The 27,383-nt window shown below is 38.3% G+C and overlaps 1 protein-coding gene across 2 annotated transcripts in view; it reads left to right on the top strand.

Annotated features, from left to right (window-relative positions):
- Positions 1–27,383, top strand: part of ERO1B (endoplasmic reticulum oxidoreductase 1 beta) — a 72,368-nt gene that overhangs the window by 13,775 nt on the left and 31,210 nt on the right. For both annotated transcript variants that reach the window (XM_070364754.1, XM_070364755.1), the window contains exons 2-5: positions 1,943–2,062; positions 13,432–13,515; positions 18,838–18,879; positions 20,250–20,332. In XM_070364754.1, the coding sequence (XP_070220855.1) occupies positions 1,943–2,062; positions 13,432–13,515; positions 18,838–18,879; positions 20,250–20,332 (329 nt within the window). The remainder of the gene's footprint in view (positions 1–1,942; positions 2,063–13,431; positions 13,516–18,837; positions 18,880–20,249; positions 20,333–27,383) is intronic.

Below are 27,383 nucleotides of genomic sequence, written 5' to 3' on the forward strand. Positions count from 1 at the left end.
CTCATCCTCTGTCGTCCCCTTCTCCTCTTGCCCTCAATCCCTCCCAGCATCAGAGTCTTTTCCAATGAGTCAACTCTTTGCACGAGGTGGCCAAAGTACTGGAGTTTCAGCTTTAGCATCATTCCTTCCAAAGAACACCCAGGGCTGATCTCCTTCAGAATGGACTGGTTGGATCTCCTTGCAGTCCAAGGGACTCTCAAGAGTCTTCTCCAACACCACAATTCAAAAGCATCAATTCTTTGGTGCTCAGCTTTCTTCACAGTCCAACTCTCACATCCATACATGACCACTGGAAAAACCATAGCCTTGACTAGATGGACCTTTCTTGACAAAGTAATGTCTCTGCTTTTGAATATGCTATCTAGGTTGGTCATAACTTTCCTTCCAAGGAGTAAGTGTCTTTTAATTTCATGGCTGCAATCACCATCTGCAGTGATTTTGGAGCCCCCAAAAATAAAGTCTGACACTGTTTCCACTGTTTCCCCATCTATTTGCCATGAAGTGATGGGGCCGGATGCCATGATCTTAGTTTTCTGAATGAAATAATACATAAAAATGTCATTTACCTTTTATCCAGTTTTTCCCTGGTGGTAACATTTTGTAAGGGCTTCCCAGGTGGCACAGTGGTAAAGAATCTGCCTGCTGATGCAAGAGATGCAAGATATGTGGGTTTGATCCCTGCGTCAGGAAGATCCCCTGGAGTAGAAAATGGCACCCTACTCTAGTATTCTTGCCTAGGAAATCCCAAGATGAAATCACCAGAGGAGCCTGGTGGGCTATAATCCATGGGGTCACAAAAAGTCAGACATGACTGAGCACATACACACATTTTGTAAGCATATAGTGTAATATTATAAATAGAGCACTGACAATTGATGTAATCATGTATGTTCATTTCACTTGTTTCATTTGTGTATCTGTGGATTAGTTCTATACATTTATATCACATGGTATGAGTTTGTATGTCCACCACTGCAGTCAGGATACTGAAAAATGTCATCACTGAAAGAATCCTTTCTGTCCCTTTATAGCCACACCTACTTCCTTGCTTCCCCACTCCAACTCCCATCCCCTACTCCAGTCCCTAAGCACTGGCAACCAGTAGTCTGTTTTCCATTTCTAAACTTTGTTATTTCAAAAATGTTATATAAATGAAATCTTGTAGTATCTCATCTTTTGGGTTTGACTTTTTTTTTACTTAGCATAATTCCATAAAGATTCATCCTAGTTGTGCATGTTAATGAGTACCATTTTTAAATTTAGCCACAGAATGTTTTGTGGAATTTTTCGACTGTGAATTCACTTTGTAAATATCAATTTCTCCTTTTTGATTACCTTGAGTAGTTGATAAGATAATTTAATTTAAAATACAGTAGAGTTGGGACTAAGTTTTATGTCTACTTTGGAAAAAATTATTTTAACGTTGCTAAGCCTTAATTTCCTTTTATGTAAAGTGAGAAGAATAGTGCCATTTCATAAGGTATTTAAAGGGTAAATGTGTTAACATATGTAGTGCTCTTAGCATCATGTCTGTCGTGAAAGGGTTCCATAAATGAGAGTCTAAAAGAAAGGTAGAGTTGCTGCAGCAGTATTATTACAGCCTGTGATTTCTAGGTTAATCTTGGAAGTAGTTGCCTTCGTATTCCAGTGACTGTTTGGATTCTGTGTATGCTTAGACAAGGGTGAGAGTATTCAATACCTTTCTTTTTGACCACTGAACAAGAATGTTTATTTCTTTAGAATGGGTATATATAATCCTTCTGTTTCTTTTTATTTAACTGACCATTGTAAAAATTGACAGCTTTAAATGTTATGTATCTTAATCAGCAAATACTGGCTAAGTTGAAGGCATAATTTATCTTATTACATAATAGTACAGATTTGCTAAGGTTGGAACATTAATTTACATCTTTTCTATTATATATGTATTTTTTTTCCCTAGGTCACCGGAGTCTTGGATGACTGCTTGTGTGACATAGATAGCATCGATAACTTCAACACCTTCAAAATCTTCCCCAAAATAAAAAAGCTGCAAGAACGAGACTATTTTCGTTATTACAAGGTATGGTATAACTTTTGATTCCATCGGTACTGAAGATTTTTCTATAGCTGTCTATAGATGTGACTTTTACAACTCTTTGGAAAATCCTTTTCTGTTCTTTTCAGCACTCTGTGTATATCCTTTATCACTGGACTGTATTAACTCTTGTAGTGAAAGCCTGCTAGTCTTTTTGAACATTACGAATCTGAACTCCCTTCCTATGTTTGGGGAATTTCTCATTGGTCAGTTTGGGTTTCAGACGCAAGACTCATTCCTCTATAGACGTTGAAAATACCTGGGACCTATTTTGTCAGCCTCCCTTGTGAGTTAGGTTTTGTCATCTAGACACACTTACCCAGGCTTTAAGTTGTGCAGTTGGCAGTGCTGTGTGCTATCAGTGTGAGGTACAAAGTCCCAACAAATGTATTTGTTGGGTAGCTCACTGGAGGAGTGATAGAGCAGCCTGAGGACATAAGCAGAACAGCACTGCAGTAAGACTGCAGCACTGGTTCTTAAGTCTGATAGCCCACTCTAGACCTTCACAGAATAGCCAGTGGTAGTTTAAAGGCAGTGGCAATAACACAGATTCAAAGAACAATGGTTTAAAAGCCGCTGTTATACATTTTTGCCTCTACTCTTGCTCTCAGTATTCAATTGGTTTATAATTTCTTTGATTTTCATTTTTAGTTTATTTTTAAAATTGAGCATGATTTTTTTAATCCTTTTTATGTATAGGTTATCTTAGTCTTTTAAATAGCTTTGAGGGTTAAAGAATATACTATCTGTGAAGTTTTAAGTTGTATAGAAGGATACCAAAGTAGAGACCTAAAGATTTGGGAACCCATCCCCTTTTCCCATCAGCACCAAGAATATACAAAAAAGTGGATATATTTCCTCAATACAAAACCCTTTAGAGATGCAGATCCCATAAACTTATTTCAAAAAGAAATGTATGCCTAAGCAAACTATTCTAATATTTTAGACATTTTTCATACAAATCACACAGGTTAAAATACCTTCTTCTAATTCCTAGTCCTAAATTTATGTCTGTCTGCATTTGTAACTGCTTTCTCTTGCTTCCTTTCTGTTACTAGGCTTACCCATATGAAATTGTTGCTTTTAGAAGTTGGAAAGTTTGACTATTGCCTATTTTGTATGGTTCAGTCTAATACAGTGAAGGAAGTGTTCCTTCTATCAAAGATCATCCCTTCACAGAATGGCCAGATCACACCTCCATTCACAGTGTCGTGGCCTCATTCTTCCACTCCTCCCTTTTTGAAATTGTTTTTTCTGTTTCTGTATCCTCACCCATCTGGTCAATAATAAGCACTCAAATATTCGAATACATGGATGAATATCTCATTTAATCGTTTGTTACACTGAAATCCTATTAGGTCAACATCATCCACATTTTCCAAAAAAGAAACAATGGTTTACGTATCCTAAGGTAGGGTACTTTTGTTGGCTTACAAACAAAACAGAAGTTTTATTGAGAAATGTGAGGCAGCTCACAAAATTGAAAGATAAGCTAAAGAAGCATATTTCAGGTGAGACAGAGATTATAGCAGGGATTAATGGCCATTCTCTTTGTGATACCAAAATTTTGAATTAAATTAACCATTTCCCCATATTTTTATATTATACAAGAGTCAGATTTCTGGGAGGAAAGGTCTAAATTGGTCTTGGTAGGGTTATGTAGCCCTACCCCTTGACCAAAAGACAATTTGGTTAGTAGTTCTATTTGTATTTGCATATTTGCAAATTGTTTCTCAAAGGAAAATTAGGGGATGTTACAGAAGGAAGAAAAATGAAAGTCAAATAGGCAGAAATAACAGTGTGCTTGCTAGCCAACATACAGTTCATCCTTATGCATGTGATTTAAAAAATGTTCCAACCAACATATTGAAATTACTCTAAATGTAACCACAATGTATTCATACCCTCTCCCAGAGGAGAGTAATGTAATGATCTAGTTAATCAGTTAGTTTCAAGTCTAAGATGTTTGGGTGCTATCTACTCTTCGAAGATCATGCCATCTGGTCCCATCACTTCATGGGAAATAGGTGGGGAAACAGTGGAAACAGTGTCAGACTTTATTTTTTTGGGCTTCAAAATCACTGCAGATGGTGACTGCAGCCATGAAATTAAAAGACGCTTACTCCTTGGAAGGAAAGTTATGACCAACCTAGATAGCATATTCAAAAGCAGAGACATTACTTTGCCAACAAAGGTCCATCTAGTCAAGGCTATGGTTTTTCCAGTGGTCATGTATGGATGTGAGAGTTGGACTGTGAAGAAGGCTGAGTGCTGAAGAATTGATGCTTTTGAATTGTGGTGTTGGAGAAGACTCTTGAGAGTCCCTTGGACTGCAAGGAGATCCAACCAGTCCATTCTGAAGGAGATCAGCCCTGGGATTTCTTTGGAGGGAATGATGGTGAAGCTGAAACTCCAGTACTTTGGCCACCTCATGCGAAGAGTTGACTCATTGGAAAAGACTCTGATGTTGGGAGGGATTGGGGGCAGGAGGAGAAGGGGACGACAGAGGATGAGATGGCTGAATAGCATCACTGACTCGATGGACGTGAGTCTGAGTGAACTCCGGGAGTTGGTGATGGACAGGGAGGCCTGGCGTGCTGTGATTCATGGAGTTGCAAAGAGTCGGACATGACTGAGTGACTGAACTGAACTGAACTGACTCTTCGAATTCTGTCAACATATGAATTAAAAAAAAAAAACAAAAACAGGAAAGCTAAGAGAAGAGGTTAATTTTAAACACACATATATAGTTTTGATTCATCTAGCAAGGAAATACAAGTAGAAAAAAGAGCCTAACCTCTGAGAGCTGATCAGTTGGCTGCTGTAGCTGGTATTTATATTTTCTGTCTTCTACTATCCATTCCATTCTTTTATTTACCAAATATTTATCAAATTAATTTGTAGCAGAGTGTATTCTAGGTGCTGTGGATACAATAGTGAATAAAACAAAACCTCCAAACTTATGTAACTTTTTATTATGATTAGAAAGACAAACCTTGAACAAGTAAAAAATAAAATATAATTTCCTGTGAAAACGTAAATGTTATGGAGAAAAATAAAGCAAAGTAAGAGAAGTAATAGAGGTGGGGAAGGTAGATAGCCCTGTTTTACAGAAGGTGGTCAGGAAAGGAAGACATTTTTGGCTGCACCATTTGAGCAAAGACCTACCTAAGGTGAAACAGTAAACCATGACAAGATCTGGAGAAAGAACATTTTGGGGAAGGGGAGTAGAACTACAGGTATAGAGGCATAGGGTGTTTGAAAACCAGTATAGCTGGACAAAAGTGAATGAGAGGGAAAATAGGAGAGGTAGTTAGGGGCCTGATTTATTTATTTATTTTAATTAATTAATTTTACTTTACAATATTGTACTGGTTTTGCCATACATTGACTTGAATCTGCCACGAGTGTACATGTGTTCCCCATCCCGAACCCCCCTCCCACCTCCCTCCCCATCCCATTCCTCTGGGTCATCCCTGTGCACCAGCCCCAAGCACCTGTATCATGCATCAAACCTGGACTGGCAATTCGTTTCACATATGTTATTTACATGCATATGTTATTTACATGCATATGTTATTTTACATGTTTCTCCCATATCATCCCGCCCTTGCCCTCTCTCACAGAGTCCAAAAGACTATTCAATATATCTGTGTCTCTTTTGCTGTCTCACATACAGGGTTATTGTTACCTTCTTTCTAAATTCCATATATATGCGTTAGTATACTCTATTGGTGTTTTTCTTTCTGGATTACTTCACTCTGTATAATAGGCTGCAGTTTCATCCACCTCATTAGAACGGATTCAAATGTTTTCTTTTTAATGGCTGAGTAATATTCCATTGTGTATATGTACCACAGCTTTCTTATCTATCCATCTGCTGATGGACATCTAGGTTGCTTCCATGTCCTGGCTATTATAAACAGTGCTGCGATGAACATTGGGGCACATGTGTCTCTTTCAATTCTGGTTGAAAGTGTGTATGCCCAGCAGTGGGATTGCTGGGTCATATGGCAGTTCTGTTTCCAGTTTTTTAAGGAATCTCCACACTGTTCTCCATAGTGGCTGTACTAGTTTGCATTCCCACCAACAGTGTAAGAGGGTTCCCTTTTCTCCACACCCTCTCCAGCATTTATTGCTTGTAGACCTTTGGATCGCAGCCATTCTGACTGGAGTGAAATGATACCTCATAGTGGTTTTGATTTGCATTTCTCTGATAATGAGTGATGTTGAGCATCTTTTCATGTGTTTGTTAGCCATCTGTATGTCTTCTTTGGAGAAATGTCTGTTTAATTCTTTGGCCCACTTTTTGATTGGGTCTTTTATTTTTCTGGAATTGAGCTACAGGAGTTGCTTGTATATTTTTGAGATTAATTCTTTGTCCATTGCTTCATTTGCTATTATTTTCTCCCATTCTGAAGGCTGTCTTTTCACCTTTCTTATAGTTTCCTTTGTTGTGCAGAAGCTTTTAATTTTAATTAGGTCCCATTTGTTTATTTTTGCTTTTATTTCCAATATTCTGGGAGGTGGGTCATAGAGGATCCTGCTGTGGTTTATGTCGGAGAGTGTTTTGCCTATGTTTTCCTCTAGGAGTTTTATAGTTTCTAGTCTTATGTTTAGATTTTTAATCCATTGTGAGTTTATTTTTGTGTATGGTGTTAGAAAGTGTTCTAGTTTCATTCTTTTACAAGTGGTTGACCAGTTTTCCCAGCACCACTTGTTAAAGAGATTGTCTTTTCTCCATTGTATATTCTTGCCTCCTTTGTCAAAGAAAAGGTGTCCATAGGTGTGTGATTTATCTCTGGGCTTTCTACTTTGTTCCATTAATCTATATTTCTGTCTTTGTGCCAGTACCATACTGTCTTGATAACTGTGGCTTTGTAGTAGGGCCTGAAGTCAGGCAGGTTGATTCCTCCAGTTCCATTCTTATTTCTCAAGATTGCTTTGGCTATTCGAGGTTTTTTGTATTTCCATACAAATTGTGAAATTATTTGTTCTAGCTCTGTGAAAAATACTGTTGGTAGCTTGATAGGGATTGCATTGAATCTATAGATTGCTTTGGGTAGTATACTCATTTTCACTATATTGATTCTTCTGATTCATGAACATGGTATATTTCTCCATCTATTTGTGTCCTCTTTGATTTCTTTCACCAGTGTTTTATAGTTTTCTATATATAGGTCTTTTGTTTCTTTAGGTAGATATATTCCTAAGTATTTTATTCTTTTTGTTGCAATGGTGAATGGAATTGTTTCCTTAATTTCTCTTTTTGTTTTCTCATTGTTAGTGTATAGGAATGCAAGGGATTTCTGTGTGTTAATTTTATATCCTGCAACTTTATTCATTGATTAGCTCTAGTGGGACACTGTAAAAGCAGTACTAAGGGGAAGGTTCATAGCCATACAGGCTTACCTCAAGAAACAAGAAAAAAGTCAAATAAATAACCTAACTCTACACCTAAAGCAACTTGAAAAGGAAGAAATTATGAACCCTAGGGTTAGTAGAAGGAAAGAAATCTTAAAAATTAGTGCAGAAATAAATGCAAAAGAAACAAAAGAGACCATAGCAAAAATCAACAAAACCAAAAGTTGGTTCTTTGAGAAGATAAATAAAATTGACAAACCATTAGCCAGACTCATCAAGAAACAAAGGGAGAAAAATCAAATCAACAAAATTAGAAATGAAAATGGAGAGATCACAACAGACAACACAGAAATACAAAGGATCATAAGAGACTATTATCAGCAACTATATGCAAATAAAATGGACAACTTGGAAGAAATGGACAAATTCTTAAAAAAGTACAACTTTCCAAAATTGAATCAGGAAGAAACAGAAAATTTTAACAGACCCCTCACAAGCACGAAATTGAAACTGTAATCAGAAATCTTCCAACAAACAAAAGCCCAGGATCAGATGGCTTCACAGCTGAATTCTACCAAAAATTTAGGGAAGAACTAACACCTATCCTACTCAAAACCTTCCAGAAAATTGCAGAGGAAGGTAAACTTCCAAACTCATTCTATGAGGCCACCATCACCCTAATACCAAAACCTGACAAAGATGCCACAAAAAAGAGAAAACTACAGGCCAATATCACTGATGAACATAGATGCAAAAATCTTTAACAAAATTCTAGCAAACAGAATCCAACAACATATTAAAAAGATCATACATCATGACCAAGTGGGCTTTATCCCAGGGATGCTAGGATTCTTCAATATCTGCAAATCAATCAATGTAATACACCACATTAACAAATTGAAAAATAAAAACCATATAATTATCTCAATAGATGCAGAGAAAGCCTTTGACAAAATTCAACATCCATTTATGATAAAAACCCTCCAGAAAGCAGGAATAGAAGGAACAAACCTAAACAAAATAAAAGCTACATATGACAAACCCACAGCAAACATTATCCTCAATGGTGAAAAATTGAAAGCATTTCCCCTAAAGTCAGGGGCCTGATTTAAAAAGAAAAAAAGTTAGGAAATTCCCTTGGTGGTGCAGTAGTTGGGATTCCCTGCTCTCACTGCCAAGGGCATGGGTTTAATCCCTCGTCAGGAACTAAGATCCTGCATGCTGCACAGTGTGGCCAAAAAATAAAAATAAAATAAAACTGTGCTTTCATCTAAGCATTTAAATCAAAATTTGAGAATTAAACAATTACTTTAAAAAAAACTGGAGGGCCATATTGTCACATAAAGTGTGATAAGAAGCTATTAGAGGAATTTGTGCAAAAGAGACAATAAGGGTGGGAGACAGGAAATGGAGAAACGATTTCTGAGGCTGTTGCAGTAGTTCAAATGAAAGGTGATGTGGATGTAGAATAAGATGATAGAGTTGGAAGAGGTGAAAAATGATCCACTTGGTGTCATATGTAAAAGGTAACACAGCAGACTTTTTTGATGGATTGAATGTAAGGTGTGACAGTAACAGTGAAATCAAATATTGATTTCATGCCTAAGTTTTGAGTGTGTTACCAAAAAAATATATCATGACCAAGTAGATTTTATTCCAGGAATGTAAAGATGAGACTTTTAGGTCTTCAACAAGATTCAGTACACATACTGATTTTTAAAAATGGTGATAAGGAAGTATCCATAATTCTTCCTGGAGAAGGAAATGGCAACCCACTCCAGTACTCTTGCCTGGAGGATTCCATGGACAGAGGAGCCTGGAGGGCTACAGTCCATGGAATTGCAAAGAGTTGGACACGACTGTGTGACTGACTTTCACTTTCACTTTTCATAATTCTTTACCATGATAATTTCAATCAGCATTGCCAGCATCTTACTTGTGGGGAAACACTAGAAGAATTCTCCCTTAAATCAGGAACCATGCTGAGAGGAAACCTCTTGTTTCCTTTAATACTGGACCCTTAGATGAAATAGTGTGTGTGTGTGTGTGTGTTGTGCTTAGTCACTCAGTCATGTCCAACTGTTTGTGACCCCATGGACTGTAGCCTGCCAGGCTCCTCTGTCCATGGGATTCTCCAGGCAAGAATACTGGAGCAGGTTGCCATGCCCTAATCCAGTAGATGTTGAAATAGCACCTACTGTGTCATTTAATATTGGATCATATTGGCCAATAGAGTTGAACAAGAAAAAGCAACTACAGGCATAAAATTCTTAAAAGAATAAATAAAGCTATCTCCATGTATAAATGACAAAAGTAGACCTAGAAAACTCTAAATAATAAATTGCACACAAATAATAAAAAATGCATTAAGATAGCAGGTTATAAATTTAATATTGAAAAATCAATATGTTCATAAATACGAACAATGTTATAAGATATAATGGAGAAGAGATCCCCATTTACATTAGCAAAAAAGATAAAATATACAGGAATAAATCTATCAAAAAATAGTTATTATTTCTAAAAGAAGAAAGCTTCAAAACACTTCTTCAAGACACAAAAGTAGGCTCAAACAAATGGGCAGATGTCTTTTGTAGCATAATGATGTTACCTCTCTCCCAAGTTGTGGTTCAGTCCTTAAATTGTGTCTGACTTTTTGCAACCCCATGAACTGTAACCCACCAGGCTTCTCTGTCTCTGAAATTCTCCAGATAACAATACTGGGGTGGATTGCCATTTCCTTCTCCAGGGGATCTTCCTGACCCAGGGATCAACCCTGTGTCTCTTGCATTGGTAGGCAGATTTCCTACCACTGAGCCACCTGGGAAGCCCCAGAGTTAATATATAAATTTAATGTGATCCCCCCAAATAGCAGTAATTTATTTTTCTGGAGCTGGACAAGTTGTCACAGGTTAAGTTCCTGGGAAGCTGACTCTGAGACTGTGTTTAGTGTCCAAGAGGTTAATTAGGGGCAGCTCTTGAGAAGGAAAAGGAAGGGAGACATCAGGACTGGGCAAAGGGGGAAATAAAGCTGTGACCTCAGGTGACACTTTTGGGGAGTTCTTAATTTTTTGAATTTATTTATTTCATTTTGGCTGTGTTGGGTCTTCATTGCTGTGAGGGCTTTTCTCTAGTTGCAGTGAATGGGGGCTGCTCTCCAGTTGCAGTGCTCAGGTTTCTCCTTGTGGTGGCTTCTCTTGGTGCTCTTCTCTGGAGCTTGGGCTTCAGTAGTTGTGGCTGTGGACTCAGCAGTTTCAGCTCCCGAGCTCTAGCACTCAAGCTTAATAGTTGTGGCGCACCAGCTTAGCTGCTCTGAGGCATGTGGGATCTTCCTAGACCAGGGATTGAACCTGTGTCTCCTGTATTATCAGGTGCGTCCTTTACCACTGAGTCACCAGGGAAGCCCCTAGTGGGGAGTTCTTAAGATAGTACAACCAGAGCTGTCCCCACTTCAGGGGGATGTCTAGCCCTTTATTTCCTTACACCAGTCATTGGATGTAGTAACACTGAGCAAAGTGGCTCTCATTAGCCAAGGTTGGCTGCCTGCAGCGTTTCCAGGGCTGGGGTAGAGGCCCTTTCTTCCTGAAGAGTAACTTGAGCAGCCTGTTGCAGTGTGTGCACAGCCTACTCCTTGCATTTTGTATTAATTATCTATCACTGTGTAACAGATTAGCCTAAAACGTAGCAACTTAAAACAGCAAACTGAGAAGGTGCCATTGGAGGAACCCTCAAGGGAATGAGAAAGCAAGCCTTGTGGCTAGCTAAAGAACAAGGGTCAAGGCTCAGGGACCATCGTGTGCTTCATGTATTTGAGGAACAGCAGGAGGAGGCCCGTGAACAAGGGTCAGGAAACTAGGGAATCAGCCCATGGGAGGGGCTCTCAGCCATTGAATTGGACTTGTATTTTGAACTGACCTGATTTTCAGAGATATCTTTGTGGGGTGAGAGAAAGTTAGGGTGATCCAGGATTTTGGCCTGAAGAACTAGAATAATGGAGTTGGTATTTACTGAGATGGCAAGAATTACTACAGGGAAGAGCACAGTTTAGGGTGTCTTAGTACATTTGAGATGTCTGTGCCTGTCCTGTGGAGGTGTCAGGGAGGAGCTAGATTTGCAAGCCAGGAGCTCAGGGGCACTTGCAGTTTCCAAGGGTGCCAGGTGATTTTAAGCTTCTTTACCTTCAGACATCCTGATGCCTCTGCCTAGAAATCTCTTTCTCTAGGAAACTTCTAGTCATAGCCATTTTACCTGTTACCTTGGAGGCCCTCCTGACATCCCATAGGCAGAGTTGACCACTTTCTCTTCGTGTTGCCAGTTTCTACCTGTTTTTGCCTCTTCCTCTGTAAATTTGGGTATGGCTTACCTCACCTCACGTTTATTTTATTGAGGTGTCTATTATGTATTGTAGATACTGGGGTGAAATAATGAACCAGGCAAAATCCCCATCCTTACAGTGAGGGGTCAGACAATAAGTAGATAATATTCAGGTAGTGATAAATGCTATCATGATACAGCGTGTAGGGTGCTTACTGGGCATTACTTTAGAGAGTCTGGTCAGAAAGGTCTCTGCTGAGGTGATCTTTGAGAGAACCAGAGTCAGACATGACTGAGTGACTGAACTAAACTGAAAGACCTGAGGGGATTGAGCCATAAAAGATCTGGAGGAGCCACTGAAAAGGCCCTGAGACAGGAAGGAACTTGGTGTGTTCCCAGCCAGAAGGCCATTGTGCCTGGAGGTCTGTGGGAGGAGACAGGTCAGAGAGGTGGTAGGAAGCCAGGCGATGAAGGGCCTGTGGATTTAAGGTGATGGGAAGCTGTGGGACGGTTTTGAGCAGGGCTTGGTATGCTCTGAATTGTGTTTTAAAGAGCTGATTGTAGCTACTGTGTTAGAGACTAGATAGCAGTAGACGCCGGAAGACTTGCAGTAGTTGGGGCAGGAGTAGGTGGTGACAGAAGAGATGGTGAGAAGTGAACGATGAATTGTTTGCAGGGGATAAAGGAAAGGGAGGAAGTAAAAATAAAGCTTTGATTTTTGGCTTGGGCAATCCATGTGGAGGTACTATTGAATTAATGCCTTCCTGTTAGGTTTAGAATATGAAAACCAGAGTTTGTCCCTGCTGAAATGTCCTGCATGGTCTTGCCTATCTCTCCCTCATTCCCTGCCACTCCCTGCTGCTGCTGCTGCTGCTAAGTCGCTTCAGTCGTGTCCGACTCTGTGCGACCCCAGAGATGGCAGCCCACCAGGCTCCCCCATCCCTGGCGTTCTCCAGGCAAGAACACTGGAGTGGGTTGCCATTTCCTTCTCCAGCAACTCCCTGCCTTCCCCTCTAAAAGTCAGTGAAACTAAGTCAGCTTCTCAATTCCCAGAACCATCCCAGTCCTGTTACCTTTCCATACACACATTTCTACCAACTAAAACACCACCTCCTCCTCAGATGCTTCCAGCCACAGCTCTGATATTTTCCATCACAGAACTCTGGATTTTCCTTTGTAGCACCTACCAGAATTTGTAATTAAGTAAGCACTCAAATAGATGATTCCTGGTTCCCCCAGGAGACTATACGCTGCAGGGAGGGTGTGCTTTTTCTGCCTCTGGAGCCTACACAGTGCCTGGTGCAGAATGGGTGCTCAGTGCACTTCTGTTAAGGGAGTGGGTGCCTGGGAGAACCTGGTCAGTGGGTGATGGTAAGGAGATGGGAGACATTATACAGTGGTCCTGTAATGCTTTCCAGGTTCTTCAGATGAGCAGTGTGCTTGGACTTTATTCCTTTTTGAAGTGTCAGAGGACTAATAGCATTTATTTTTAAAAATTTATATTAGACCTTGGATGTCTGAAAAACTTGAGTGGTTTTAACTTCTGAGCTGTACAAATGCCACAGGGTAGGATGCTTTTCTTTCACCACCAGGTCGCTGGTGCCCAGCACAGTGATACTTAGCCCTGTAAGACTGTGACACATGTTGACTAATGCTCATTCATTCTTTCTCTCAAGGTTAACCTGAAGCGACCGTGTCCTTTCTGGGCAGAAGATGGCCATTGTTCAATAAAAGACTGTCATGTGGAGCCTTGTCCAGAGGTAAAATAAATTTTTTAAAAATCAAGAAAAGAAATGCTTTCTCTTGGGCTTTTAGATAAGCATGAACTCTACATTTTAGGCTTATGTCAGAGCATTTGGACTTGGCATCAGATTCATATGCCCTCAACTTTCTTCTTTTTAACCAGGTTATAGAAGATTTAGTCTGTACTTGCCACCAAAATGTGTTTGAAGACACTCATGTATCCAGTGATGTTGGTGACTGGATGTAGAACTAGAGTCTGATTCTAAAATGGAGCCCTATTCTAGGACAGGATCTACAGTTAGCTGTTATTTCATGCTTTATTGAATCTGCATCTTGTTTCGTGGGCAAAGAAAATGCTACTAGACCTTAAATCTCAAACTTAGAGTGGGAATTAGAGTGAAAAAAGTTGGGAAATTCAAAGCTTGGAATTAGATCTTCACTTGGTCTCGTTACATTGGGAAGGGAAAGGGCTGTACTTATTAGTAGGGGAATGCTACATTTCAGACTTTATTTTTTGACATCTAGCATTATTAATTATAGTCCTCTTTGACAGTTTCTTGCCGGGAAAATCCCATGAATGGAGGAGCCTGGCAGGCTACAGTCCATATGGGTCGCAAAGAGTCGGACATGACTGAGCGACTTCTCTTTCACTTTTGACAGTAATTAGTTATAAGCTGTATTTTCATTTTACTTTTTTTGTTCTATTACGTAAAATCAGTCTAGTTTTTGCCTTACAAACAGAAAAAACATCTGAACCAATGTCCTTTCTAAAGGGAAAATTAAAAAAAAATTATTTACATTTTCCTTTAAGAATAAAATGTTTTAACTTTTCAGTTTGAAATAATTTCAGACCTACAGAAAAGTTGCAAGAATAGTACAAACAATTCCCATATACTTTTTATCCATATTTTCCCAAATGTTAAATGTTGATCAAGTTTGCTTTCTTCTTCCATTTATAATGTATATATTAATATTATTATTTTTTGAACCATTTAGATATGTTACTGACATGATCTTTTATCCTTAAATACTTCAGTGTATATTTCTTTAAAAACAAGATTATTAACCATAGTGTAATTAACAAAATCAGGAAATTAATATTTATATAATATTAATGTCTATAGACTTTAATCACAGATCACCAGCTGACTTACTAATGTGCTTTTACAGAAATAGCAACAACAACAACTAAGTTTCTGACCCAGAATCATACCTTGCATTTGGATGTCGTATCTCTTTAGTCTTCTTTAATCTGGAATAGTCCTTCAGTGTTCTTTTCTCTTTTGTTGTCTCTTTAACAAACCCCTTCCCTTCCTCCTTTCCTTTTTCTCTTCCTCCTTTCCTTAAAATACACCAGTTATTTTGAGACTACCTCTTATTTTGGGTTTTTCTGGCCGTTTCTAATGATTGCATTCAGGTCATGCACTTTGGACAGTACACCATAGAAGGTATGTTGTGTCCTTCTCAGTGTCCTGTTGGGAGGCAAATTACGTCATCATGATTACATGATTAGGCTTGTATGGGCCATATTTCTTCTTGGAATAAGAAGAAATAAACTGGGAAACATTTTTTGAAACTATGAAAACATCCAGTTTTTTATCGTATTTTTACCATTGTGGTTTTAGCATCCACTCATGATTCTTGCCTGAATTATTTATATGATGATTGTCCAATTGTGATTTTTCTGATTCCATTTCTTCTACATTAGTTGACATTCTACTGCATAAAGAGCTTTTCCTTTATTTATTGTATGTTTATGTCAATATGGACTTGAATTATTATTTTAATTTAATATCATTACTATCATTATGATTTTTAATAACAGCTTTATTCAGACATAATTGCCCTACCATAAAATTAACTCATTCTAAAGTCACAATTCAGTGAATTATAGTATATTACAGAATTGCACAACAGTCATCACTATCTAGGTGTGATACATTTCACTGCCCCAGAAAGAAACCCCTACCTATGAGTTTCCCTGTTTCCTACTCTCTCCTGCTGGAAACCACTAATCCGTTCTGTCTCTATGAATTTGCCTAGTATGGACACTTCATGTAAATAAAATCATACAGTATGTGATCATCTGTGACTGGTTTCTTTCGCGTAGCATAATGTTTTGAAGGTCCATCCATGCTATAGTGTGTATCAGTACTTCATCCCATTGCCGAGTAGTATTCCATTGTATGGGTATGCCTCATCTTGTTTATTTATCAGTTGATGGACATTTGGAGTGTTTCCACTTTTTGGCTACTATGAATAATGAATAAATATCCAGGCACAGATATTTGTGTGTACAAATGGTTTTCAATTCTCTTAAGTATGCTTTGGAGTGAAATTGCTAGATCATATAGTAACTTTAACTCTTGAGGAATTGCCAAACTGTTAACCATTGTGGCTGCATCATTTTACATGGACTCTAGCAATGCATGATGGTTCCAGTTTCTCTACATACTTGTGAAAACTTGTTGCTGTCTTATCCTTGTTTTGTTTTGGTGTGGGCTTTCTCTAGTTGCGGCAGGTGGGGTCTATTCTTCATTGTGGTGCACGGGCTTAGAAGCCATGACTTCTCTTGTTGTGGAGCACAGGCTCTAGGTGTGCGGGCTTCAGTGGTTGCAGCACACAGGCTCAGTAGTTGTGGCCTATGGGCTTAGTTGCTCTGCAGCATGTGGAGGCATGTGGAATCTTCCTGGACCAGGAATTGAACCCATGTCTGCCTCATTGGCAGGCAGATTGCTATCCACTGTGCCACCAGGGAAGTCCTCTGTATTATGTTTTATTTTAGCCGTCCTTACAAATGGCATCTCATTTTGCTTTTGATTTGCATTTCCCTGATATCAGGTATCTTTTCAGGTGCTTATTAGCCATTTGTATGTATTCATCAAAAGCATGTCTGTTCAAATACTTGGCCCATTTTTAAATTGAGTTGCCGTTTTACTGCTGAGCTGTAAGAGTTACTTTGCACAGTATATGTTTTTATGTTAAAATATCAGTTTCTTATTGTCTACAGTGGATTATCCTCTGTAGTCTTAAATTTTTTTTTTAACCTTTTATTTTTTACTGGGGTAAACCCAATTAACAATGGTGTGATAGTTGCAGGTGAACAGTGAAGAGACTCAGCCATACATATACATGTATCTATTCTCTTCCAAACACCCCTCCCATCCAGGCTGCCACATAACATTGAACAGAGTTCCATGTGCTGTACAGTAGGTCCTCGTTGGTTATCCATTTTAAATATAGCAGTGTGTACATGTCCAGCCCAAACTCCCTGACTATCTCTTCCCTCCACCCTATCCCCCATAAGTTCGTTCTCTTAAGTCTGTGAGTCTTTCTGTTTTGTAAGTTCATTTGTATCATTTCTTTTTAGATTCCACATATAAGGGATGTCATACAGTATTTCTCCTTCTCTGTCTTGTAGTCTTAAATTTCTAACAAAATAAGTGAAAGTGTTCATTTGCATGTAAATCCCCAACGTAAGAAATCTAATACAGGTATTTAAAAATTTGTCTCTTCCCTTCCCAATGCCATCTTCTTTCATTTCTTTCTGGAGATAAAAACTATCCCATTATATTGGTTCTTTTAATTAATGTGAGGATATTTGTATTTCTCTCTCTTTGGGGGAGAATTTAGTAGGCATTTCATATTGAACCCAAACTTGTCATGGTACGGAGTTACAATTTGCATTCTATAATTTGAAGTCTAATTTAATCGTGAGGCTCACTTAATTTTGTAATTTGCAGACTGCTTCATATTGTTAGTGGCAATGGCCAGGTTTATTTCATGTTTGATTTTAGTTATTAGCTTTACATTTGTCATTGCTTTTAATAATTCTCTTTTGTGATTTTTATGTTATACATGAGTATCATCTGTGGTGCCTATCCCAATATATCTCAGTAGCCTGTATTAAGATTCGCTTAAGTCACAAGTTACTGCATCTAGCATCAAACCTTTTAAAAAGCTGCAAGTACACTTTTATTTTACCGTATTATGTGAGTTAGAAGACAACAGTGAGAGGGCACTTTTAATAAGTATTTCGTACTTTAAATTCAGGGTCTTATAACTGTAACTGTTACATTTGGCTTAAGTTTTATAGTTTTCTCTCTTCTGCCCTCTGTTTGTGGTGCTAGAAAACATTGAAATTATAAAATATTGGCAGCAAGTAATGTTTTAACTACATGATCTCTTTGTTCATTGGGGAAAAATTTCTTATCATTATTGTTACTTACATTCTTCAGCCTGACAGAAAAATATTTATTCTGAAAATTTCATTAAGTTTTATCTATGAAACATGAAAAAGTTTTAATAGGTAATTTGCTATTAATTTGATAATCCATAGATTCAGATGTTGGAAATCAGTCCCCTGGTATGATCTGAGGATCAACCCGAGACTGTCTGCTTTCAGATATGATTTTTATTTAAGATTGTGTTTGATAAACCAGTTGTAATAATTCATAGATTTATTTATGCTTGAGATAAATTATTGGTTTTACAGAAAAGATAGACCTATATACAGTTCTTACTGTATATAGTAAGAACTGATGCAGTTCTTACATTGGTAAACCTTAGGTTAATCATGAACCAAAGAGCTTACTCTTTAAAAAAAATTATTGAAGTGTGGTTGATTTTGTTGTTTAGACATTACGTCATGTCCACAATGTTGATAATTTCTGCTGTATAGCAAAGTTACTCAGTTATAATACTTTTTTATATTTTTTCCCATTTTTTTTTTTCACAGGATGCTGAATTTAGTTCCCTGTGCTGTACAGTAGGGCCTTGTTGTTTACGCATCCTACATACAGTAGTTTGTATCTCCTAACCCCAAACTCCCAGTCCTTCCCTCTCCCACACCCTCCCCCTTGCCAACCACAGTTCTGTCAAAGAACTTGCTTTTTAGTATTAATTCAAAATTATCTAAACTTTAAATGTCAACTTTGAGCAAAACTTTTAATTGAACATAATAAATTTCAAATAATTTTGAATTTTTAAAAAGTTGTTTCTGTGGAAAGAAAGTTTATGGAAAAAGTGATTTTGCTAGGGTCTTTTTGAACCTAAAAATTATATAAACTATTATTTACTGCATTGAGAGTTATTAGAGCTGATTATGACAACCTTTGTCTTTCAGTTTTCTGTACTGTGATTTACAAGCCTGTACATTGGGGTAGTTCTTTACCTTTCATCTCAAGAGGTAGTGTGAAAATAAAATTTGAATGAATGTATATTTTCTCCTCGTGGACTAAAACAGTCTTTGAATTAGGATAATGTCATTAATAATTTGTGAAAAAAATCTCAAGAAATATAAAGATCATTTTCTAAATTTTTATTGTTGTTCTTTTAAGAGTAAAATTCCAGTTGGAATTAAAGCTGGGAATTCTAATAAGGTAAGTCACTTTTCTTCATTAAATATTTCTGCTTTACGTAGTGAAACTTGCCCCTTACTGCTTGATGTGGTTGCAAAAGAGAACCATAATATGGTTAGCTGAGAATGGACACGTTTTTGCCTGAAAATCCCAAATCCCTAATTTTGTAGCAAGTCATGAGGTATAATATATTCTTACAATTAAATTATATAGCTTCTTTTGAAATACTTTAGTTCTGTTTTTAGAACTTCTAGAAGAACTATAAAACATAACTACAGTGTCAGTTTCCCTAATCAGCAGGTGTTTTATCAGGCATGCGATTTTACTCTTCTTTTTCAACAAGATAATCATACCCTGTCTCTCTGCTTCCTAATGCATTTGCTCTCCATTTTGTTCTTATACTCTCTACTGTTTGCAGTCTTTTGTACTCACCCTTTTTTATGTATTTTTGTTTCAGATCTAAAATAAATAGTATAAAGATAATTGAAATTCCTTCTGAACTCTGTCCCAGTCCCATTATATAATAATATTTCCTGCCTCCTTAGAGCTAGCCACTTTGCTGAAGTTGTCGTGTATCCTTCTGTGATACTTTTTATGTTGTATTATACATGTATCTACAAGTAATATATAGAACTTTTACTTGAAATTTTTAAAACTTTAAAATAAATTTATATTTTGTGTTTCTTCAAGTTAAAAACATTTTTTGCTTAATAGTTTTACTCAGTATTGGCTTTTAACATTTTGTCTCTGCTGATATATGTAGATTTTGTTAATTTTAATAGCTGTAAAATACTCAGTTGTATAGATATTTGTATAATTGTGTGACTAGCCATTCCTCTGTTGATAGACATTTCAATTGTTTTCAGGTTTTTGCTATTACAAACAATGACGCACTGGCATCTTTGTCTTTCGTCGAATTGTGCACATATGTAAGAGTTTCTTTAGGTCTATATTTAGAAGTAAGATTGCTGGGCCAAAGGGTATGCCTATCTCAACATTATGAGAGAGTACCAAATAACTTTCTAGAGTGATTCTTGTTTTTAAACGTTGCTCTGGATATAGATTCAGCAGTAGGACTGCTGGCTCAAGGATTTATTCATATTTGCAGCTCTATGTAAATATTCAGTTACTTTTGCAAGAGAGTCTTCTCAGTTCACATCATCACCAACATACCAATGCAAATTGCTACATTTTTAATGTCTTTGCTTACTTATTAGGTGGAAATTTGTGACATATTTTCATTTGTATTTTCTTCTCTGTGTTAGGGATTTTGATGATAGGATGTATCTATATTTAGTATATATTATCATTGACAAATTGACTCTTCTGCCAATGGAAAATGAAATAAAGGTAATAATTATCACTAAACTTACTTATGAACTTCCTTTCAGTACTCGAAAGTGGCAAATAATACCAAAGAATTAGAAGACTGTGAGCAAGCTAGTAAACTGGGAGCAATTAACAGCACATTAAGGTAAATTTTATGTTAGTAGTGTTAAGAAAATATTCTCTTGTTTAATTTATTTGCATTAGAAATCTTCGATTTTTCTTGTGATTTTGATTAAACAGTAGTTTCAACTAATTTTTGAAAGGAAGAAGTCCTTTATCCTAAATTCCATGATAGCTTTCCTTCTTGTCTAATTTGTTCTTAAATTTCTGTCATCAGTAATGACTATTAAAAAGGAAAAATTCAGGCAGTTTCTCAGCTAACAGGGTTTATGGGTCATTCTTTCTGATTATTATAGAAAAAGAAACTTGAATCTCTAAGTTTTTTTTTAAATAGTAATTCATTGCGGGAAGGAGAGGGTGAGATGATTTAAGAGAGTAGCACTGAAACATATATATTACCATATGTAAAATAGATAGACAGTGGGAATTTGCTATATTCCTAAAGCCAGTGCTCTGTGACAACCTGGAGTGGTGGGATGGGGATGGAGGTCTAAGAGGGAGGGGATATACGTATACCTGTGACTGTGACTGATTCATGTTGATGTATGGCAGAAATCATCACAATATTATAATTATCCTCCAATTAAAAATAAAAATGGTAATTCAATCTATATGTTGCATTTTGACTATTAAAGGTTTCTATTAACATAACTGTTACAATGCATACATTTTTTTTTTCTGTTGACTTTTCTTTATTTGCTCTAAGTACAAACCTGCTTTTGAAGGCCAACATAAATAATTTGTAAATGGTCTCGGATAATGCAGTATAAAATGAGTGAGCAGAAGGCAGTATAATAGAAGTTCTTTTTATTTTTCTTGTTTAGATATGTAGTTGTGTACTATAAATGTTAAAGACTTAATAAAGTTAGCAGTTTTATGTATCTGATTTACTCATGAAAATTCTAATGTAGAAAATTAGAAATAATGGTATAATAAACACCCATATATCCACTACTCCAAATGAATAAGTGTTAACATTATCTACCATGTTTTTGAGAAAAATGTCAAAGACAAATTTGAAATTCCACATGTTTCTTTCTCAGTCCCTGTTTTCTTCCCTTTTTTCTTAGAAGTAAATTTGGTGTATATCTAGTCCATATTTTTATTTTTAGTTTATAATATAAACTATATGTAGATACATAGATGTAGTTTGTGTAGAAGATTTTATTTTTCCTTTATGTAAATTATATATGTTAAATAACATTCTGAAACGCTGCACATTTTGCTTTCTAGATATATCCATGTTAAAACTCAGAGATTTGCCTCGTTCTTTTAGCTGATGAATGGTTTTCATCATATAAAGTGAAAGTGAAAGTCGCTTAGTCATGTCCAACTCTTTGGGACCACAGGGACTATCTACAGTCCATAGAATTCTCTAGGCCAGGGTACTGGAGTGGATAGCCTATCCCTTCTCCAGGGGATCTTCCTGACCCAGGAATCGAACTGGGGTCCCCTGCATTGCAGGTGGATTCTTTACCAACTGAACTGTCAGGGAAGCCCAGTGTTCATCAATGGGAAATAGACAAGTAAAATATGGTATTCCCCTACTGATGACCAGGAGTGAAATTGTTGAATCTGAGGACTGCTGTCTTACAGCTGCTCTTTTTTTTTTTTTTAATGTTTATTTGCATATAGTTGCTTAGCTGTTCTTCATATTGCCTAATGGCTTTCTAAAATACTTGTGTGGCTGTGTGTTGCCTCCAACACCAAGAACTTGTTTTGTTGTCCACATCTTTGACAAAAATTGATAATGTTTAACTGTGAAATAGTATCTCATTTTTGTTTATATTTTATTGATTACCAGTGAGTTTGGGCATTTTTTCCTTCTGTTTATTGGGCATTCGGGTTTCTTATTCATTCAACAAATGACTGCCAGGCACTATCCTAGGGATATAGCAGTGTTCATGAGAAACAGATTCCTCCCCATGTGCAGCTTAAAACAAGTAAAGTCAATGAGAAGTAAGTCAAATGATGATGAGTGCCAGGGAAAAAAATAATGCAGGGAAGACTGAGAGAGAGGCCTTGGAGTAAAGGTGCTTGCACTGCTTTAAATTGGTGGTCCAGTGGTTAAGACTCTGCCTTCCAATACAGGGAGCCCACTTTTGATCCCTGGTCAGAGCCTGGTGGGCTGCCGTCTATGGGGTCGCACAGAGTCGGATACTACTGAAGCAACTTAGCAGCAGCAGCAGCAGCAGCAGGGAACTAAGATCCCACATGCGTGGAGGTGCAGCAACAGATAAATAAATAAATAGTCCAAGAAGACTAGAGTGATAACAGGCAAAGTGCTCTTGAAGGCAGGAGTCATGATACTATGACTGCAGGGGAGGGAGTGGTGGTGTTGGGGTTGGTGGGTGGTGGGGATGAGTACTCCAGGCATGCATAATGGTTAGTAAAAGGCCCTGAGGTTGGAGTGTGCCTTGACTTCTTGAGGAATCACATGGCCAGTGTGGCTAGAGAAAAGTGAACAAGAACAAAATAGTAGGAGATAAGATCAAAAGGTGCTGGGGGAGGAGTGGCCAAGGGAAGTGTAGGGTGGAGATCTCATAGAGTCTTGAAGACCCTTAACTATGAATATTGATTTCAAACTGAGTGGAATGAAAAATTACTGGAGGATTTTGAGAGAGTGGGTTTGGCGGAGCCAGGTCTGTGGAAGCCTGGTTGTATGGTTATAGTAGTATCCTTCTAAGACATGATGGTGATTCAGTTTAGACTGGAGTGATAGCAGTAGAACCCCCAGGAAATTTGACTTTGGAGAGCAGTGGGATTTGATTCAGTTCAGTCAGTTCAGTCGCTCAGTCGTGTCTGACTCTTTGCGACCCCATAGACTGCAGCACGCCGAGCCTCCCTATCCATCACCAACTCCCAGAGTTTACTCAAACTCATGTCCATTGAGCTGGTCATGCTATCCAACCATCTCATCTTCTGTCATCCCCTTCTCCCACCTTCAGTCTTTCCCAGAATCAGGATCTTTTCAAATGAGATAGTTTTTCACATCAGGTGGCCAAAGTATTGGAGTTTCAGCTTCAAATTCAGTCCTTCCAATGAATATTCAGGACTGATTTCCTTTAGGATGGACTGGTTGGATCTCCCTGCTGTCCAAGGAACTCTCAAGAGTCTTCTCCAACACCACAGCTCAAAAACATTAATTCTTCAGCACTCAGCTTTCTTTATAGTCCAACTCTCATGTCCATACATGACCACTGGAAAAACCATAGCCTTAACTAGACGGACCTTTGTTGGCAAAGTAATGTCTCTGCTTTTCAATATGCTGTCTAGGTTTGTCATAACTTTTCTTCCAAGGACTAAGTGTCTTTTAATTTCATGGCTACAGTCACCATCTGCAGTGATTTTGGAGCCCAGAAAAATAAAGTCTGCCACTTTTTCCATTGTTTCCCCATCTATTTGCCATGAAGTGATGGGACCAGATGCCATGATCTTAGTCTTCTGAATGTTGAGCTTTAAGCCAACTTTTTCACTCTCCTCTTTCACTTTCATCAAGAGGCTCTTTATTTCTTCTTTGCTTTCTGCCATAAGGGTGGTGTCATCTGCATATTTGAGGTTATTGATATTTCTCCCGGCAATCTTGATTCCAGCTTGTGCTTCATCCAGTCCAGCGTTTCTCATGATGTACTCTGCATATAAGTTAAATAAGCAGGGTGACAGTATACAGCCTTGGTGTACTCCTTTTCCTATTTGAAACCAGTCTGTTGTTCCATGTCCAATTCTAACTGTTGCTTCCTGACCTGCATACAGATTTCTCAGGAGGAAGGTAAGGTGGTCTGGTATTCCCATCTCTTTCAGAATTTTCCACAGTTTGTTGTGATCCACACAGTCAAAGGCTTTGGCATCGTCAATAAAGCATAATTAGATGTTTTCCTGGAACTCTGTTGCTTTTTTGATCATCCAGCGGATGTTGGCAAGTTGATCTCTGGTTCTTCTGCTTGAACATCTGGAAGTTCACGGTTCACGAACTGTTGAAGCCTGGCTTGGAGAATTTTGAGTATTACTTTACTAGCATGTGAGATGCGTACAATTGAGCAGTAGTTTGAGCATTCTTTGGCATTGCCTTTCTTAGGGATTGGAATGAAAACTGACCTTTTCCAGTCCTGTGGCTCCTGCTGAGTTTTCCAAATTTGCTGGCATATTGAGTGTAGCAAAGGGATTTGATTACAGAACTTTATACAGGACTGGGGAAACAGACTCTTGGAGGTCACAGACAAAACCTTATGTGCACCTGACCCAGGAGGAAGGAGCAGTGGCCCCACAAGAGACTGACCCAGACTTGCCTATGAGTGTCCAGGAGTCTCTGGTGGAGGTGTGGGTTGGCAGTAGCCTGCTACAGGGTCAGGGGCACTGAGTGTGGCACTGCATGCCTGGGACCACATGCACGGGACCTTTTGAAGGAGGTCGCCATTATCTTCATTACCTCCACCATAGTTTGCTCTCAGGTCAAACAACAGGGAGGGAACACAGCCCCACCCATCAACAGAAAATTGGATTAAAGATTTACTGAGCATGACCCATCAGCAGGAAAAGACCCAGTTTACCCCACAGTCAGTCTCTCCCATCAGGAAGCTTCCATAAGCCTCTTCTCTTTATCCATCAGAGGGCAAACAGAAGGAAAACCACAATCACAGAAAACTAATCAAACTGATCACATGGACCACAACCTGTCTAACTCAGTGAAACTATGAGCCATGCTGTGTGGGCCACCCAACAGATGGGTCATCATGGAGAGTTCTGACAAAACATGGTCCACTGGAGAAGGCAGTGGCAAACCACTTCAGTATTCTTGCCTTGAGAACCCCATGAACAATATGAAAAGGCAAAAAGATATGACACTGAAAGATGAACTACCCAGGTTGGTAGGTGCCCAATATACTACTGGAGAAGAGTGGAGAAATAATACCAGAAAGAATGAAGAGATGGAGCCAAAGCGAAAACAACGCCCAGTTGTGGATGTGACAGGTGATGGAAGTAAAGTCCGATGCTGTAAAGAACAGTACTGCACAGGAACCTGGAATGTTAGGTACACGAATCAAGGTAAATTGGAAGTGGTCAAACAGGAGATGGCAAGAGTGAACATCAACATTTTAGGAATCAGTGAAGTAAAATGGACTGGAATGGGTGAATTTAACTCAGATGACCATTATACCTACTACTGTGGGCAAGAGTCCCTTAGAAGAAATGGAGTAGCCATCATAGTCAACAGAAGAGTCCAAAGTGCAGTACTTGTGTCCAGTCTCAAAAATTACAGAATGATCTCTGTTTGTTTCCAAGGCAAGCCATTCAATATCACAGTAATCCAAGTCTCTGCCCCAACCACTAATGCCGAAGAAGCTGAAGTTGAACGGTTCTGTAAAGACTTACAAGACCTTCTAGAACTAACACCCAAAAAAGATGTCCTTTTAGTTATAGGGGACTGGAGTGCAAAAGCAGGAAAACAAGAAATACCTGGAGTAACAGGCAAGTTTGACCTTGAAGTACAAAATGAAGCAGGGCAAAGGCTAACAGAGTTTTGCCAAGAGAACGCACTGGTCATAGCAAACACCCTCTTCCAACAGCACAAGAGAAGACTACACATGGACATCACCAGATGGTCAACACCGAAATCAGATTGATTATATTCTTCGCAGCCAAAGATGGAGAAGCTCTATATAGTCAGCAAAAACGAGACCAGGAGTTGACTGTGGCTCAGATCATGAACTCCTTATTGCCAAATTCAGACTTAAGTTGAAGAAAGTGGAGAAAACTACTAGACCATTCAGGTATGACCTAAATCAGATCCCTTCCAATTATACAGTGGAAGTGACAAATAGATTCAAGGGATTAGATCTGATAGAAAGAGTGCCTGAAGAACTATGGACAGAGGTTCATGACACTATATCGGAAGCAGGGATCAAGACCATCCCCAAGAAAAAGAAATGCAAAAAGGCAAAATGGTTGTCTGAGGAGGCCTTACAAATAGCTGAGAAAAGAGAAGCGAAATGCAAAGGAGGAAAGAAAAGATATACCCATGTGAAAGCAGAATTCCAAAGAATAGCATGGAGAGATAAGAAAGCCTTCCTCAATGATCAATGCAAAGAGATAGAGGAAAACAATAGAATGGGAAAGACTAGAGATCTCTTCAAGAAAATTAGTGATACCAAGGGAACATTTCATGCAAAGATGGGCACAATAAAGGACAGAAATGATATGGACCTAACAGAAGCAGAAGATATTAAGAAGAGGTGGCAAGAATACACAGAAGAACTATTCAAAAAAGATCTTCATGACCCAGATAACCACAGTGGTGTGATCACTCACCTGGAGCCAGACATCCTGAAATGTGAAGTCAAGTGGGCCTCAGGAAGCATCATTACGAACAAAGCTAGTGGAAGTGATGGAATTCCAGTTGAGCTGTTTCAAATCCTAAAAGATGATGCTGTGAAAGTGCTGCACTCAATATGCCAGCAAATTTGAAAAACTCGACAGTGGCCACAGGACTGGAAAAGGTCAGTTTTCATTCTAATTCCAAAGGAAAGGCAATGCCAAAGAATGCTCAAACTGCAACAAACTGCATTCATCTCACACACTAGCAAAGTAATACTCAAGATTCTCCAAGTGAAGCTTCAACAATACATGAACTGAGAACTTCCTTATGTTCAAGCTGGGTTTAGAAAAGGCAGAGGAACCAGAGATCAACCTGCCAACATCCGTTGGATCATCGAAAAAGCAAGAGAGTTCCAGAACATATTTATGTTTTATTGACTACACCAAAGCCTTTGACTGTGTGGATCACAACAAACTCTGGAGAATTCTGAAAGAGATGGGAATACCAGACCACCTTACCTTCCTCCTGAGAAATCTGTATGCAGGTCAGGAAGCAACAGTTAGAACTGGACATGGAACAGTAGAGTGATTTCAAGTAGGAAAAGGAGTACGTCAAGGTTGTATATTGTCACCCTGCTTATTTAACTTATATGCAGAGTATATCATGCCAGGCTTGATGAAGCACACCTGGAATCTGATTGCCATGAGAAATATCAATAACTTCAGATAAGCAGATGATACCACCCTTAATGGCAGAAAGCAAA

This window comes from Bos mutus, chromosome 28, assembly GCF_027580195.1.
Source record: "Bos mutus isolate GX-2022 chromosome 28, NWIPB_WYAK_1.1, whole genome shotgun sequence".
Classification (NCBI taxonomy): domain Eukaryota; kingdom Metazoa; phylum Chordata; class Mammalia; order Artiodactyla; family Bovidae; genus Bos; species Bos mutus.